The 15973-nt window shown below is 44.2% G+C and overlaps 1 protein-coding gene across 2 annotated transcripts in view; it reads left to right on the top strand.

Annotated features, from left to right (window-relative positions):
* P2RY6 (pyrimidinergic receptor P2Y6) overlaps positions 1-6235 on the top strand; it is a 199068-nt gene extending 192833 nt beyond the window's left edge. For both annotated transcript variants that reach the window (XM_058185393.1, XM_058185392.1), the window contains exon 2: positions 330-6235. In XM_058185393.1, the coding sequence (XP_058041376.1) occupies positions 388-1359 (972 nt within the window). In that variant the 5' untranslated portion in view covers positions 330-387 and the 3' untranslated portion in view covers positions 1360-6235. The remainder of the gene's footprint in view (positions 1-329) is intronic.
* The last annotated feature ends 9738 nt before the right edge of the window (positions 6236-15973 follow it).

Genomic DNA, 15973 nt, shown 5'->3' with positions numbered 1-15973 from the left:
ACCGGTAAATACCACCTCTGACTGGCCCCGTCCCCATCTATTCTCTGCCTCCCGAGTCCCAGCTGATTGGGAGGAAATGGGGATTTTGCAGTATCCTTCCCCTGCCACGCCCACCATGCCATGCCATGCCCACCAAGCCATGCCCACAAAACCAGTAGTAAATATTTTTGAAACCCTCCAGGGCCTTACACCTTTCCCCTCCCTTATTTTCCTCCAGTCTTCTTTTGCATTTTTGTACTTTATTATAAACTATTTTACAAAAAAAAGAAAAGACAGAAAGAAAGCCAAGAGAAGAAATACATCTAACTACTCTTTGTACTTAACTCCAGGTTCTCTGCACTGGACGGATGATTTGAGGGGGAGCCGGGCGCCTCCAGAAGCCCTGGGATGGACAACCAGACATCGCCGCCTGCCCTCAAGGATTCGTGCACGTACCATGAGGAGTTCAAGCAGATCCTGCTGCCGGTGGTCTACTCAGTCGTGCTGGTGTTGGGGTTTCCCTTGAACTTTGTGGTCATCGTCCAGATTTGGCTGTCGCGGAAAGTCCTGACTCGAACCATGATCTACATGTTGAATCTGGCTGTGGCCGATCTCCTCTACGTCTGCTCGCTCCCGCTGCTGATCTACAACTATTCTCAGAAGGATTACTGGCCCTTCGGTGACTTCACCTGCCGCTTCGTGCGCTTCCAGTTCTACACCAACCTCCACGGCAGCATCCTCTTCCTCACCTGCATTAGCATCCAGCGCTACCTGGGCATCTGCCACCCGCTCTCCACCTGGCACAAGAAAAGGGGGAAGCGCTTCACTTGGGGCGTCTGCGCCCTGGTTTGGATTGTGGTGACGGCTCAGTGCCTGCCGACTTTCCTCTACGCGTCCACCGGCATCCAGAGGAACCGGACCGTGTGTTACGACCTGAGCACGCCGGAAAACTCGGCTGGGTACTTCCCGTACGGCATCACCTTGACGGTCACGGGGTTCTTGATCCCCTTCCTCTCCATCTTGGGCTGCTACTGTAGCATGACCAAGATCCTGTGCCAGAAGGACGAGATGATCGGGCTGGCTGTCCGCAAAAAGAAAGACAAAGCCATCCGGATGATTATTATCGTGGTCCTCGTCTTCGCCATCAGCTTCTTCCCATTCCACCTGACCAAGACCATCTACCTGATCGTCCGCTCGTTCCCCGAGGTCCACTGCCTCACCCGCCAGGCCTTTGCCATCACCTACAAGTGCACCCGCCCCTTCGCCAGCATGAACAGCGTCCTGGATCCCATCCTCTTCTACTTCACCCAACGGAAATTTCGGGAAAGCACGCGGCACTTGCTGGACAAGGTCAGCTCCAAGTGGAAGCACGATTCCTGACGACGGACGGGACGGGTGCCCTCGGGAAGAAGATCTGATCTTCTACCAAGGACAGGCTGGGAGTCTTCCCCCTTGGCATCACCCCTTCGTCAGCTCTTGGCACTCCGGGGCCCGACTGGCAGGAGAAAACGGCCGACAGTGAGCTGTAGGACCAGCTCTGGAGGCCATGCCAACCGCTGAGAAGGTTCCTTTCTCATGGAGAAGGCGAACGATACGGTGTAAATACTATCCTGGCACATCCGTTCCTTTCATCCGTAGTGTCAGGGTTCCAAGGAACACCCCCAACGAAATAAAGCTCTGAGGCTTGAGGTTCCTCAGAGTTCCAATTTATTAGAGATGTCATGTTGGCACAGCTGGGAAAACCCGAAACTGAAAGCTTCCAGGTTTTCCACACCCAGTTGACAGTTCACAGCCCTGCCTCACACCCACAAGTTCATCACATTGTCCAATCAACTCTTCACACTCAATTGGATACACTCTTCAGGCAGTCGCCGTCAGACGCAGGATGTCCTCGAATACGGAATGTTGTTATGACTAACTTTCTACCGCTCCAACAACAACCCCCTCCCAACTTCCCCAGCTAAAATAGGTGGCAGTTAAGAAGCAAAAAGAAAATTGCCTTCCAAAACTGACACATAGGTTTTGCCTGCGCTATAATTATTCATCTGTTGGAGGGTGATTGATTGGACCAAAGGCTCGGGAGATCTCCCATTGTGCGAAGAGAGAGAGACCAAGCAGAAAAATTCGAAGCAGGAGCTGTGAAGTCTGCTTTTATAAACCACAACAACTGACACCATTGGAAGGAAAAACCCCGAGCTAATATTTTTAATCAAAAGGGCAGAGAGCACCCTACGTAGATGCACACCATTTTTTTTAAAAAAAGGAATATAATGCTTTAACCTGGGAATAAACTAAATATTGACATTCTGGTGAATGACGAACATGCCAAGGGCACCATTTTTAATTTAATAAATGTACAGTTAAGGACCTACTACCGTGATACATTTTCTGGTGGAACAACCAGAGTTGGAAGGGACCTTAAAGTCCGCCAGGCTTAAAGTGGCCAAGGTTGGCTGGGCTGGGGAATTCTGGGAGTTGAAGTCCGCCAGGCTTAAAGTGGCCAAGGTTGGAGACCCTTGTTCTAGTCCAAACACCTGCTCAAGCAGGAAACCTTATAGCATTCCGGACAAATGGTTGTCCAGTCTCTTCTTCAAAACCCGCAATGTTGGAGCACCCACAACTTCATGAGGCAAGTTGTTCCGCTGGTTAATTGTCCTCCCCATCAAGAAATTTCTCCTTAGTTCTACCTTGGTCTCTCCTTGATTAGTTTCCACCCGTTGTTCTGTAGATTGACTTAGAAATTTTGGCGTCCATGTATGGAAAGACTCCAGACTGGTGGCCTGGGGGCTTACGAATGACACCCCCCCCACTCCCACAGTGAACTGTGAGATATGTGGATTAAGAACCCTTTTGTGTGACAGGGGATCAACTACACAGGATCTATCTACAAGGGATGACTACCCAGCTAAGAAGAAATTGCAGTGGTTCAAAAGCTCCAGACTTTAGCTATGGGGGGGGGGTTCAGAATGCATTTGGGGGGCATCCACTAGGATCCAAAAATGTGTGTCTCTTTTGCACAACTGTTCTCCATCCTCTATGCATCCTGGAATATTTTCCCAGGGTAGATCCCACCGGAAAAGGATTTCGACTCTGAAAAATGGTATTTATGCACTTACGTTTGCAAACTGAACTTGGAAGCAGAGTTCGGAATTCCCCTAAATTCTGCCCTGCCTTCTTTTTGTCTCTTGATCTCTTGATTCCAAGAAATTGTGCGTTGAGGTTTTATCGTATACAGGGAGTCCTTGACTTACAGCCATTTGTTTAGTGAGCGTTCAGAGTTACGACGCCACTGAAAAAAAGTGACTTGTGACCGTTTTTCACAGTTACGATTCTTGTAGCATCCCAAGATGCTGGGATGCCGCATGGTCGCTTGATCAAAATTCGGATGCTTCGCAACTGGTTCATATTTATGACGGTCGCAGTGTCCCGGGGGGGTCACGTGATCCCCTTTTGCGACCTCCTGACGAGCAAAGTTAAGGGGGAAGCCATATTCACTTAATGACCGGCTGACTAACTTAAGAACTGCAGTGATTCGCTTAACAAATCCGGCATGAAAGGTTGCAAAATTCGCTTTAACAACTGTCTCGCTTAGCAGTGAGTAAATTTGGCTCAATTGTGGCCGTAACTTGAGGACTACCCAGGCAATAATTTCATGCGTACATTAAATATCCGTTGGATGTATGGATGTTTTGTGTTTTGCCTTCAATTCCTGAGCCTCTTTGTTTTGGAAATAGATAAAATAAACTGAATGTGTCTGAAAATAAACCGCAGAAGGACCTTGGAAGCTCAGATCTTCATGCATGAATCCAGCACGGTCATGGATGGCCCTTGGTGGACCCGGCGCTGGGTTCAAGAACATTGTCTCCAAAACGCCATCCCCGACTGCAGGTTTGCGATTCGGGGACCGAAAGGAGAGAAAAGAAGGAAAAATCTGACCTGATGACATTGTATTTAATGAATGGCATTGAATAAAATAGAAGCCGGTTGTGGGTGGTTTAGCCAGAAACGGCAATGAAATGGCAGCTACTTTTCATTTCAACCTAGAGTAGACACCAGTTGGAAACTCCTTCCTACATTTCAGCAGCTGGCAAAGTGGAGCCGGGAGCCAAGAAGAAGGTTTTTAAGGAAAGCAACTGATGATTGCACTGATGATGTTATCTAGTTGGGTTGTGAAATGTCTGCAAGAAAACTACCAAGCTCGGAGAGCACTAAGGACCCCACAGTCATTGTCTTCCTCTTCCTCCTCTTCCTTCTCCTCCTCCTCTTCCTCTCTACAAACCCCACTCCCTTCTAGCGCTGCTGATGTTACCTGTCTTGGTAATAAAACATCTGCAAGAAAACCACCAAGTTCAGAGAGCACCAAGGATCCTACAGTCCTCCTCCTCCTCCTCCTCTTCCTCCTCCTCCTCCTCCTCTTCCTCCTCCTCCTCCCCCCCTTCTCCTCCTATCTTCCTCCCTTCTAGCACTGCTGATGTTACCGAGTTTGGTAAGGAAACGTCTGCAAGAAAACAACCCAGCTCAGAGAGCACCAAGGCAGTTCTCCTCCTCCTCCTCCTCCTCCCCCCTCTGCAAATCCTGCTCCCTTCTAGCCCTGATGATGTTACCAAGTTTGGCAATGAAACATCTGCAAGAAAACAACCCAGCTCAGAGAGCACCAAAGTCCCCCCAGTTCTATCCTGAGCTCAAAACATTCATTTCTGTCAATTTTTAGAATAGAATAGAATTTTTTATTGGCCAAGTGTGATTGGACACACAAGGAATTTGTCTTGGTGCATATGCTCTCAGTGTACATAAAAGAAAAGATACGTTCATCAAGGTACAACATTTACAACACAATTGATGATCAATATATCAATATAAATCATAAGGATTGCCAGCAACAAGTTATAGTCATACAGTCATAAGTGGAAAGAGATTGGTGATGGGAACTATGAAACGATTAATAGTAGTGCAGATTCAGTAAATAGTCTGACAGTGTTGAGGGAATTATTTGTTTAGCAGAGTGATGGCCTTCGGGAAAAAACTGTTCTTGTGTCTAGTTGTTCTGGTGTGCAGTGCTCTATAGCGTCGTTTTGAGGGGAGGAGTTGAAACAGTTTATGTCCAGGATGCGAGGGATCTGCAAATATTTTCACGGCCCTCTTCTTGATTCGTGCAGTATACAGGTCCTCAATGGAAGGCAGGTTGGTAGCAATTATTTTTTCTGCAGTTCTAATGATCCTCTGAAGTCTGTGTTTTTCTTGTTGGGTTGCAGAACCGAACCAGACAGTTATAGAGGTGCAAATGACAGACTCAATAATTCCTCTGTAGAATTGGATCAGCAGCTCCTTGGGCAGTTTGAGCTTACTGAGTTGGCGCAGAAAGAACAGTCTTTGTTGTCCTTTTTTAATGATGTTAATTGCCCTGATTGGTATAGGATTTCTTTCCCTCTTCATGGATCAGGGAATGAGATTTATTGGGGGGGGGGGAAATCCATCAATGCACGACTAGGGACATCTAGAGTTTAACACAAATTATGATTATGCCTTGTTTCCTATTCCTTACATGTGAGCTCTTGCCCATACAATTTCTTCCTTTCGGTTTTTCAGCGTTGTGCTTTTTGTGGCCGGTGGCCTTGATGTAACATGTGTGTGTGTGTGGTATTGTTGTTGTTGGGTTGCAGTGTTTTTGTACATTATTTTTTTGTAATTGCAGTACGAAGGTCTTCCAAGCACGCTGTTAATTTCCTTTTATTTCTGGCTGGTTTAAATTAGAATAGTTGTTCTCAAACTTGGCAACTTTCAGACAGGTGGACTTCAACTCCCAGAATTCTGGGAGTTGAAGTTCACCTGTCTTAAAGTTGCCAAGTTGGAGAAACAATGAATGAGAAGGATAAATATTTCAGTTTGGCTTTTGTCCAAACTCACAAGAGAGTACACACGTTCCACATTTTAAAAAAATAATAATTCTGGCTTTTGTATTGGGGGAAAAATTCCCAAGTTTTGGCCCATTTCTTTATGAGGTATCTTTACAAACCAAACTGAGGATCTAATTGGAGCCTTTGCATCTTCTATGATTTTTATTCTCAGGAGTATTCTCGCAATCGTCAAATCACAAACTATTCAATCTCATTTTAGGAGAACAGATCCAGCGTCGGTGAATAAGTATTTGTGACATCTTTTGTGATAGTGTGTGAGCTCTTCGGGATAGGGAGCTGCAGTTGTATTAACTTCTTACATTCCTTCATAAAGTAAAAAAATAAAAAATAAAACAAAGAAAGAGGCGTGCCAGTGTCTTGATGTACTGAGTCATACGCTTGTGTGTGCGAAAGTAAATAGTGCAAAGGGGGGAAAATCAAATCACTGGAGTCCATGGGCCATTTTGATGAAAGAAGGTAGCATAAAAGAGAGAGAGAGAAAGAAACAGAAAAAACAGAGAGAAAGCGAAACAGAGAAAGAGAAAATGTAGAGAGAGAGACAAAGAGAGTGAAAGTGAGAAAGATAAGGAGAGAGAAAAAGAGAGAAAGAGTGAAAGTTAGAGAAAGGGAGAAAGAAACAGAAAGACAGAGAGAAAGAGAAACAGAGAAAGAGAAAATGGAAAGAGAGAGACAGAGAGAGTGAAAGTGAGAGAGAAAGAGAAATGAGAGACTGAGAGAGACAGGGAGTGAAGAGTGAAAAGAGAGGAGAGAGAAAGAGAGAAAAGTTAGAGGAAGAGACAAAGAAACAGAAAGGCAGAGAGAAAGAGAAACAGAGAAACAGAGAAAGAGAAAATGGAGAGAAAGAGAGACAGAAAGAGTGAAAGAGAGAAAGAAGGAGAGAAAGAGAAAGAAAGAAACAGAAAGAGAGAGAAAGAGAAAATGGAGAGACTGAGAGAGACAAAGAGTGAAAGAGTGAAGAGTGAGAAAGAGAGAGAGTGAAAGTTAGAGGAAGAGACAAAGAAACAGAAAGACAGCGAGAAAGAGAAACAGAGAAAGAGAAAATGGAGAGAACGAGAGAGACAGAGAGTGAAAGTGAGAAAGAGAAAGAGAGGGAAAGAGAGAGAAAATGGAGAGACTGAGAGAGACAAAGAGTGAAAGAGTGAAGAGTGAGAAAGAAAGAGAGTGAAAGTTAGAGAGACAAAGAAACAGAAAGAGAGAAAGAGGAACAGAGAAAGAGAAAATGGAGAGAAAGAGAGAGAGTGAAAGTGAGAAAGAGAAAGAGGGGGAAAGAGAGAGAAAATGGAGAGACTGAGAGAGACAAAGAGTGAAAGAGTGAAAAGTGAGAAAGAGAGAGAGTGAAAGTTAAAGAGACAAAGAAACAGAAAGAGAGAAAGAGGAACAGAGAAAGAGAAAATGGAGAGAAAGAGAGAGAGTGAAAGTGAGAAAGAGAAAGAGGAAGAGAGAGAAATGGAGAGACTGAGAGAGACAAAGAGTGAAAGAGTGAAAAGTGAGAAAGAGAGAGAGTGAAAGTTAAAGAGACAAAGAAACAGAAAGAGAGAAAGAGGAACAGAGAAAGAGAAAATGGAGAGAAAGAGAGAGAGAGTGAAAGTGAGAAAGAGAAAGAGGGGGAAAGAGAGAAATGAGAGACTGAGAGAGACAAAGAGGAAAGAGTGAAAAGTGAGAAAGAGAGAGAGGAAAGTTAAAGAGACAAAGAAACAGAAAGAGAGAAAGAGAAACAGAGAAAGAGAAATGGAGAGAGAGAGAGAGAGTGAAAAGTGAGAAAGAGAAAGAGGGGAAAGAGAGAGAAATGGAGAGACTGAGAGAGACAAAGAGGAAAGAGTGAAAAGTGAGAAAGAGAGAGAGGAAAGTTAAAGAGACAAAGAAACAGAAAGAGAGAAAGAGGAACAGAGAAAGAGAAATGAGAGAAAGAGAGAGTGAAAAGTGAGAAAGAGAAAGAGGGGAAAGAGAGAGAAAATGGAGAGACTGAGAGAGACAAAGAGGAAAGAGTGAAAAGTGAGAAAGAGAGAGAGTGAAAGTTAAAGAGACAAAGAAACAGAAAGAGAGAAAGAGGAACAGAGAAAGAGAAAATGGAGAGAAAGAGAGAGAGTGAAAGTGAGAAAGAGAAAGAGGGGGAAAGAGAGAGAAAATGGAGAGACTGAGAGAGACAAAGAGTGAAAGAGTGAAAAGTGAGAAAGAGAGAGAGTGAAAGTTAGAGGAAGAGACAAAGAAACAGAAAGACAGAGAGAAAGAGAAACAGAGAAAGAGAAAATGGAGAGAAAGAGAGAGACAGAGAGGGAAAGTGAGAAAGAGAAAGAGAGGGAAAGAGAGAGAAAATGGAGAGACGGAGACAAAGAGTGAAAGAGTGAAAAGTGAGAAAGAGAGTGAAAGTTAGAGAAAGAGAGAAAGAAACAGAAAGAGAGAAAGAGGAACAGAGAAAGAGAAAATAGAGAGACTGAGAGAGACAGAGAGAAAGAGTGAAAGAAAGTGAGAAAGAAAAGGAGAGAGAAAGAGTGAAAGTTAGAGAAAGAAACAGAAAGAGAGAGAAAGAGAAACAGAAAGAGAGAGAGAAAGTGAGAGAGAGAAAGAAAAGAGAAACAGAGTAAGAGAGAGAAAGTGAGAGCAAGAGTGAGGGAGAAAGAGTACGAGAGAGGGAAATACGCGATCGGGATCATGACATAACCTGGGAGTGAAGTTGGATATGGGAAAATCATATATAGGTAGTCCTTACTTACAACCATTCATTTAGTGACTGTTCAAAGTTACAGCATCACTGAAAAAAAAAAGTGAGTTATTATGACCGTTTTTTAAACTTACAATCGTTGCCGCGTCCTCACAGTCACGGGACCAACAGTTGGGCATTTGGCGACTGACATGTATGTGTGATGGTTGCAGGGTCCCAGGGTCATGTGATTCCCCTGTTCCAGCCCCCTGCTCAAGCAATAAACCCTATACCATTTGACATATGTGATAGTCTAATCTCTTCTTGAAAACCTCCAGTGATGGAGCACCCACAACTTCTGGTGGCAAGCTGTTCCTCTGGTTAATTGTCCTCACTGGTCAGGAAGTTTCTCCTTAATCCCAGGTTGCTTCTCTCCTTGGTTAGTTTCCATCCATTGCTTCTTCTCCTGCCCTCAGGTGCTTTGGAGAAGAGGTTGACACCCCCCCTCTTCCTTATGGCAGCCCCTTAAATATGTTTAGCCTCCAGTCTCCTAATCATATTTGCTGCCCTCCTCTGTATTCCCAACATCTATTTTATAAGGTGACCAAAACTGGATACAGTATTCCAGATGTATTACTGTAAGCTTGTGCCCAGTTTTGTATTACACATTTTTATTGCCAAAAAAGGTATTATAGATTGGTATTAGAATAGAATAGAATAGAATAAGAAATAAAATAAAATAAAATAAAATAAAATAAAATAAAATAAAATAAAATAAAATATGGAATGGAATGGAATGGAATGGAATGGAATGGAATAGAATAGAATAGAATAGAATAGAATAGAATAGAATAGAATAGAATAGAATAGAATAGAATAGAAAATATGGAATGGAATGGGATAGGATAGGATAGGATAGGATAGAAAATATAGAATAGAATAGAATAGAATAGAATAGAATAGAATAGAATAGAATAGAATAGAATAGAATAGAATTTTATTGGCCAAGTGTGATTGTCTTGGTGCATACAGTCTCAGTTTACATAAAGGAAAAGATACCTTCATCAAGGTACAACACTTACAACACTTAATGATAGTCATAGGGTACAAATAAGCAATCAGGAAACAATCAATATCAATATAAATCATAAGGATTACCAGCAACAAAGTTACAGTCATACAGTCAAAAGTGGGAGGAGATGAGTGATGGGAACAATGAGAAGATTAATAGTAGTGTAGATTTAGTAAATTGTTTGACAGTGTTGAGGGAATTATTTGTTTAGCAGAGTGATGGCCTTCAGGAAAAAACTGTTCTTGTGTCTAGTTGTTCTGGTGTGCAGTGCTCTGTAGCGTCGTTTTGAGGGTAGGAGTTGAAACAGTTTATGTCCAGAATGTGAGGGATCTGTAAATATTTTCACGGCCCTCTTCTTGATTCGTGCAGTATACAGGTCCTCAATGGAAGGCAGGTTGGTAGCAATTATTTTTTCTGCAGTTCTAATGATCCTCTGAAGTCTGTGTCTGTCTTGTTGGGTTATTATTTGTATTACGGATGTAATTACTACAGCGTTGTATCTGTGCCCAGCAGATTTGGAAAACAGAGCAATGAAGTTGAGGAGAAGACACCGAGAGGTCGGGTGTGTGTGTTTGTGTGAAGCCGTTCTCGCCATCGCTCAGCTTAGACCAATAAATCAAATTACAGGAATGTTGCATAGAAAGCTCAAAAGATTTTGTGCTTATACAAAAACGTTTTTTTGTGGTCGTGCAGCGCCATCTATCTAACAAGCAGCTTTGCGAAGGCACAGCCAATTCTGAGGCCTCGGTGTGAGTCACGACAGAAAATTCTGCAAAATTTATCAAGGAACAAATTCCTGGTCAACCTTATCAACCAGAACAGGAATTTTTTTTAGAAGAACTGCTATGCAACCAAGCAAATATACAGAGAAATACGCTTTATAAAATCTTAGTAACGCCACGCCTGGAATGCTGCATCCAGTTTTGGTCACCACATTCCCCACAAAAAAAGATTCTGGAAAGAGTGCAGAGAAGAGCAGCAAAGACGATTAAAGGCCTGGAGGCTAAAACGTATGAAGAACTGCTGCAGATTTGGGTTTGGCTAGTCTAGAGAAAGGAAGGACTAGGGCTGACACGATAGCGTGTTCCAGTATTTGAGGGGCTGCCCCAAAGAAGAGGGAGTCAAGCTATTCTCCAAAGAACCTGAAGACAGGACAAGAAAGAATAGTTGGAAACTAATCAGAGAGAGCCAACTGAGAAGAGAAGAAAAGAGGAGAGGAGAGGAGAGAAGAGAAGAGAAGAGAAGAGAAGAGAAGAGAAGAGAAGAGAAGAGAAGAGAAGAGAAGATGGAAGGGAAGGGAAGGGAAGGGAAGGGAAGAGGAGAAGAGAAGAGAAGAGAAGAGAAGAGAAGGAGGAAGGAAGGAAGGAAGGAAGGGAAGGAAGATGGAAGGAAGATGAAGGAAGAAGGGAAGGGAAGGAAGGAAGAGAAGAGAAGAAGAGAAGAGAAGAGAAGAGAAGAGAAGAGAAGAGAAGAGAAGAGAAGAAAAATGGATGGAAGAGAAGAGAAGATGAAGGAAGGGAAGGAAGAGAAGAGAAGAGAAATGGATGGAATAGAAGAGAAGAGAAGACAAGAGAAGAGAAATGGAAGAGAAGAGAAGAGAAGAGAAGAGAAGAGAAGAGAAGAAAAAATGGATGGAAGAGAAGAGAAGAGAAAATGGATGGAATAGAATAGAAGACAAGACAAGACGGAAGGGAAGGGAAGGGAAGAGAAGAGAAGAGAAGAGAAGAGAAGAGAAGAGAAGAGAAGAGAAGAGAAGAGAAGAGAAGAGAAGAGAAGAGAAGATGGAATGGAATGGAATGGAATGGAATCACAAGAGTTGGAAGGGACTGTCTACTATTGACCTCACCCCATTCCTAAGAGGTCTGTAAGGGGCCTGCATAAGAGCACAAAACGTGTCTACCGTTCCTGTCCTATGTTCCCTTTGGTTGTATCCAATTCGTATGGTTATTTCATGCTTATATATATATATTGTTGTGTTTGATAAATAAACAAACAAACAAACAAATAAAATAAATAAACCCCCTACTCAGACAGGAAACCCTAGACCATTTCAGACCTAGAACTAAGGAGAAACTTCCTGACAGTGAGAACAATTAACCGGGGGAACAATTTCCCTCCAGAAGTCGGGGACGCTCCATCACGGGAAGTTCTTAAGAAGAAATTGGACAACCATTTATCCGAAATGGTATATAGGTTTTCCTGCCTGAGCAGGGGGTTGGACTAGAAGACCTCCAAGGTCCCTTCCAACTCTGTTATTCTGTTGTCGTCTCTGCATCTTTTTTTTTTTTTCTCATAAAAAGTTTTATTTTTACAATCATATCAAATAATTCATCCAATGTACAGTTATATACAATTAGTCGGGCTTGCCCAGTCACCACCCCCCTTTTTAACACTCTTCCCTCTTCTACCTTCTTTTACTTTCCAAACCTTCCTCTCCTTCTCTTATCTACATCCGCTCCTCCCTCCACCCTCCACCTTCCTTCTCCCTCTTCTACCCCTCTTCCTTCCTCTTCTCCTCTTTCCTACCTCCTACTCTCTCTTTTCTCCCTCCTCACCGTTCTAAAATGGTAACTATGCAGACCCGATCCTACATTAATTATATTTCTTCAATAATCCCTATACATTAACCATCACTCCATCTCTACCAAACCCCCAATTCCCTCCCTTACCCCCACCCCCACCCCGACTTCCCAGAACAAAATGCAGGGTATCAAAACTAACAATCATAATCCAAAATAATTCCTAAATTATAATCTCTAGTCACACCACACTTAGTCACACTCTCAATTCCCCTCTCCTTCAAAAATATATCTAATACAAAATATTTCCTAAATTTACTCATATGCTATTCAATATTTTTTTTTTATCTGATACTTATTTTAAATATAATCAATCCACATTTTCCATTCTAGAATATATTTTTCTAGTGTATAGTCTTTCAAGTAAGCGGAGATTTTTGTCATCTCTGCCAGATTTGATACTTTAAGTGTCCATTCTTCGATTGTAGGTAATTCTTCTTTCTTCCAATACTGAGCAATCAAAAGTCTTGCGACTGTTATTAAGTTCAAAATCAATTTAGTCTCTATAGCTGTGTATTCACAATCGCATCTCCAACATTTAGCAAGATCTAATCGTCTCTGCATCTTAACAGCAGTTCCTGAGGATGCCTGCGAAGCATTTTTGGAGATAAGGGGGTAAATAGCCTCCTGAAAATTCCCAGCCAATCTCAGCCTTGTCAATGGATAACTGATTAAGAGCAGAGGTTCCGCCTTCTTTGCGGGAGGCATTAGCGGGTTATTCTATAACTAAACTCCGTCCTCAGAAAAGGGCCATTTCGGAATATAATAATTAAGCCGTTCCTGAAACATACACAACCTTGTTGTGCGCTTCCAGTATGTGCACACACATTGCGTCACAGCTTGGTCGAGAACTTATTTGATGTTCATTAGAGCTCTAAATTGCATATTATTATTTTTTTGCTTCCAATTCAAAAAACTGTCGTAATTATTGCAGAATCTCTGAGAAGCCGACTCCGTTATTTCATATTTTATTTATTTTTATAATTTTTGTAGAATTTGGCTTTCCGGATCCTGGAGGGGCCAGTTCGCCAGCTGAAAAAAGCAAACTTTTTAATTTTTGTAACTCTTGTTTTATTTGGCTGTAAACCGCCCTGAGTCCTTTGGGAGAAGGGCGGTATATAAATTAAATGAATAAATAAATGAAATAATAAATAAAACTGAAAAAAGAGAGAGTCAGATAAACGGATAAAATCCAGATTAGGACTTCTAGGTCAGGGGTCTCCAAACCTTGGTCCCTTTAAGACTTGTGGACTTCAACTCCCAGAGTCCCTCAGCCAGCAAAGCTGGCTGAGGAACTCTGGGAGTTGAAGTCCACAAGTCTTAAAGGACCACGGTTGGAGACCCCTGCCCTAGAACAAAGCTGGCTGAGGAACTCTGAGTTGAAGTCCACAAGTCTTAAAGGGACCAAGGTTGAGACCCCTGCCCTAGAGCAAAGCTGGCTGAGGAACTCTGGGAGTTGAAGTCCACAAGTCTTAAAGGACCACGGTTGGAGACCCCTGCCCTAGAGCAAAGCTGGCTGAGGAACTCTGGGAGTTGAAGTCCACAAGTCTTAAAGGGACCAAGGTTGGAGACCCCTGCCCTAGAGCAAAGCTGGCTGAGGAACCTGGGAGTTGAAGTCCCAAGTCTTAAAGGGGCCAAGGTTGAGACCCCTGCCTAGAGCAAAGCTGGCTGAGGAACTCTGGGAGTTGAAGTCCCAAGTCTTAAAGGGACCAAGGTTGAGACCCCTGCCCTAGAGCAAAGCTGGCTGAGGAACCTGGGAGTTGAAGTCCACAAGTCTTAAAGGGACCAAGGTTGGAGACCCCTGCCCTAGAACAAAGCTGGCTGAGGAACTCTGGGAGTTGAAGCCCACAAGTCTTAAAGGACCAAGGTTGGAGACCCCTGCCCTAGAGCAAAGCTGGCTGAGGAACTCTGAGTTGAAGTCCCAAGTCTTAAAGGGACCAAGGTTGGAGACCCCTGCCCTAGAGCAAAGCTGGCTGAGGAACTCTGGGAGTTGAAGTCCCAAGTCTTAAAGGGACCAAGGTTGAGACCCCTGCCCTAGAACAAAGCTGGCTGAGGAACTCTGGGAGTTGAAGTCCACAAGTCTTAAAGGGGCCAAGGTTGAGACCCCTGCCCTAGAGCAAAGCTGGCTGAGGAACTCTGGGAGTTGAAGTCCCAAGTCTTAAAGGGACCAAGGTTGAGACCCCTGCCCTAGAGCAAAGCTGGCTGAGGAACTCTGGGAGTTGAAGTCCACAAGTCTTAAAGGGACCAAGGTTGAGACCCCTGCCCTAGAACAAAGCTGGCTGAGGAACTCTGGGAGTTGAAGTCACAAGTCTTAAAGGGACCAAGGTTGAGACCCCTGCCCTAGAGCAAAGCTGGCTGAGGAACTCTGGAGTTGAAGTCAAGTCTTAAAGGACCAAGGTTGAGACCCCTGCCCTAGAACAAAGCTGGCTGAGGAACTCTGGGAGTTGAAGTCCATAAGTCTTAAAGGGACCAAGGTTGGAGACCCCTGCCCTAGAACAAAGCTGGCTGAGGAACTCTGGGAGTTGAAGTCCACAAGTCTTAAAGGGACCAGGTTGGAGACCCCTGCCCTAGAGCAAAGCTGGCTGAGGAACTCTGGGAGTTGAAGTCCAAGTCTTAAAGGGGCCAAGGTTGAGACCCCTGCCCTAGAGCAAAGCTGGCTGAGGAACTCTGGGAGTTGAAGTCCCCAAGTCTTAAAGGACCAGGTTGGAGACCCCTGCCCTAGAGCAAAGCTGGCTGAGGAACTCTGGAGTTGAAGTCCCCAAGTCTTAAAGGACCAGGTTGGAGACCCCTGCCCTAGAACAAAGCTGGCTGAGGAACTCTGGGAGTTGAAGTCCATAAGTCTTAAAGGGACCAAGGTTGGAGACCCCTGCCCTAGAACAAAGCTGGCTGAGGAACTCTGGGAGTTGAAGTCCATAAGTCTTAAAGGGACCAAGGTTGGAGACCCCTGCCCTAGAACAAAGCTGGCTGAGGAACTCTGGGAGTTGAAGTCCACAAGTCTTAAAGGGACCAAGGTTGGAGACCCCTGCCCTAGAGCAAAGCTGGCTGAGGAACTCTGGGAGTTGAAGTCCCCAAGTCTTAAAGGGGCCAAGGTTGGAGACCCCTGCCCTAGAGCAAAGCTGGCTGAGGAACTCTGGGAGTTGAAGTCCACAAGTCTTAAAGGGACCAAGGTTGGAGACCCCTGCCCTAGAGCAAAGCTGGCTGAGGAACTCTGGGAGTTGAAGTCCACAAGTCTTAAAGGGACCAAGGTTGGAGACCCCTGCCCTAGAGCAAAGCTGGCTGAGGAACTCTGGGAGTTGAAGTCCACAAGTCTTAAAGGGACCAAGGTTGGAGACCCCTGCCCTAGAGCAAAGCTGGCTGAGGAACTCTGGGAGTTGAAGTCCACAAGTCTTAAAGGGACCAAGGTTGGAGACCCCTGCCCTAGAGCAAAGCTGGCTGAGGAACTCTGGGAGTTGAAGTCCCCAAGTCTTAAAGGGACCAAGGTTGGAGACCCCTGCCCTAGAGCAAAGCTGGCTGAGGAACTCTGGGAGTTGAAGTCCCCAAGTCTTAAAGGGACCAAGGTTGGAGACCCCTGTTCTAGGTGACAGTTGTTAGATTTATGTTGTGAAATGAGATGTTTGTTAAGTGAGCTTTGCCCCGTTTTACGACCTTTCTTGCCACTGTTGTTAAGTGAATCTGGTTTCCCCGTGGACTTCACTTATCAGAAGGTCGCAAAAGGGGATCACGTGACCCCGGGACGCTGCAACCGTCATAAATACGAGTCAGTGTCTAAGTGTCTGAATTTGCATCAGGA

Source organism: Ahaetulla prasina, chromosome 5 (genome assembly GCF_028640845.1).
Source record: "Ahaetulla prasina isolate Xishuangbanna chromosome 5, ASM2864084v1, whole genome shotgun sequence".
NCBI classification, from domain to species: Eukaryota; Metazoa; Chordata; class Lepidosauria; order Squamata; family Colubridae; genus Ahaetulla; species Ahaetulla prasina.
Note: the sequence above shows the minus strand (reverse complement) of the source record. Positions and strands in the feature narration are given on the sequence as shown.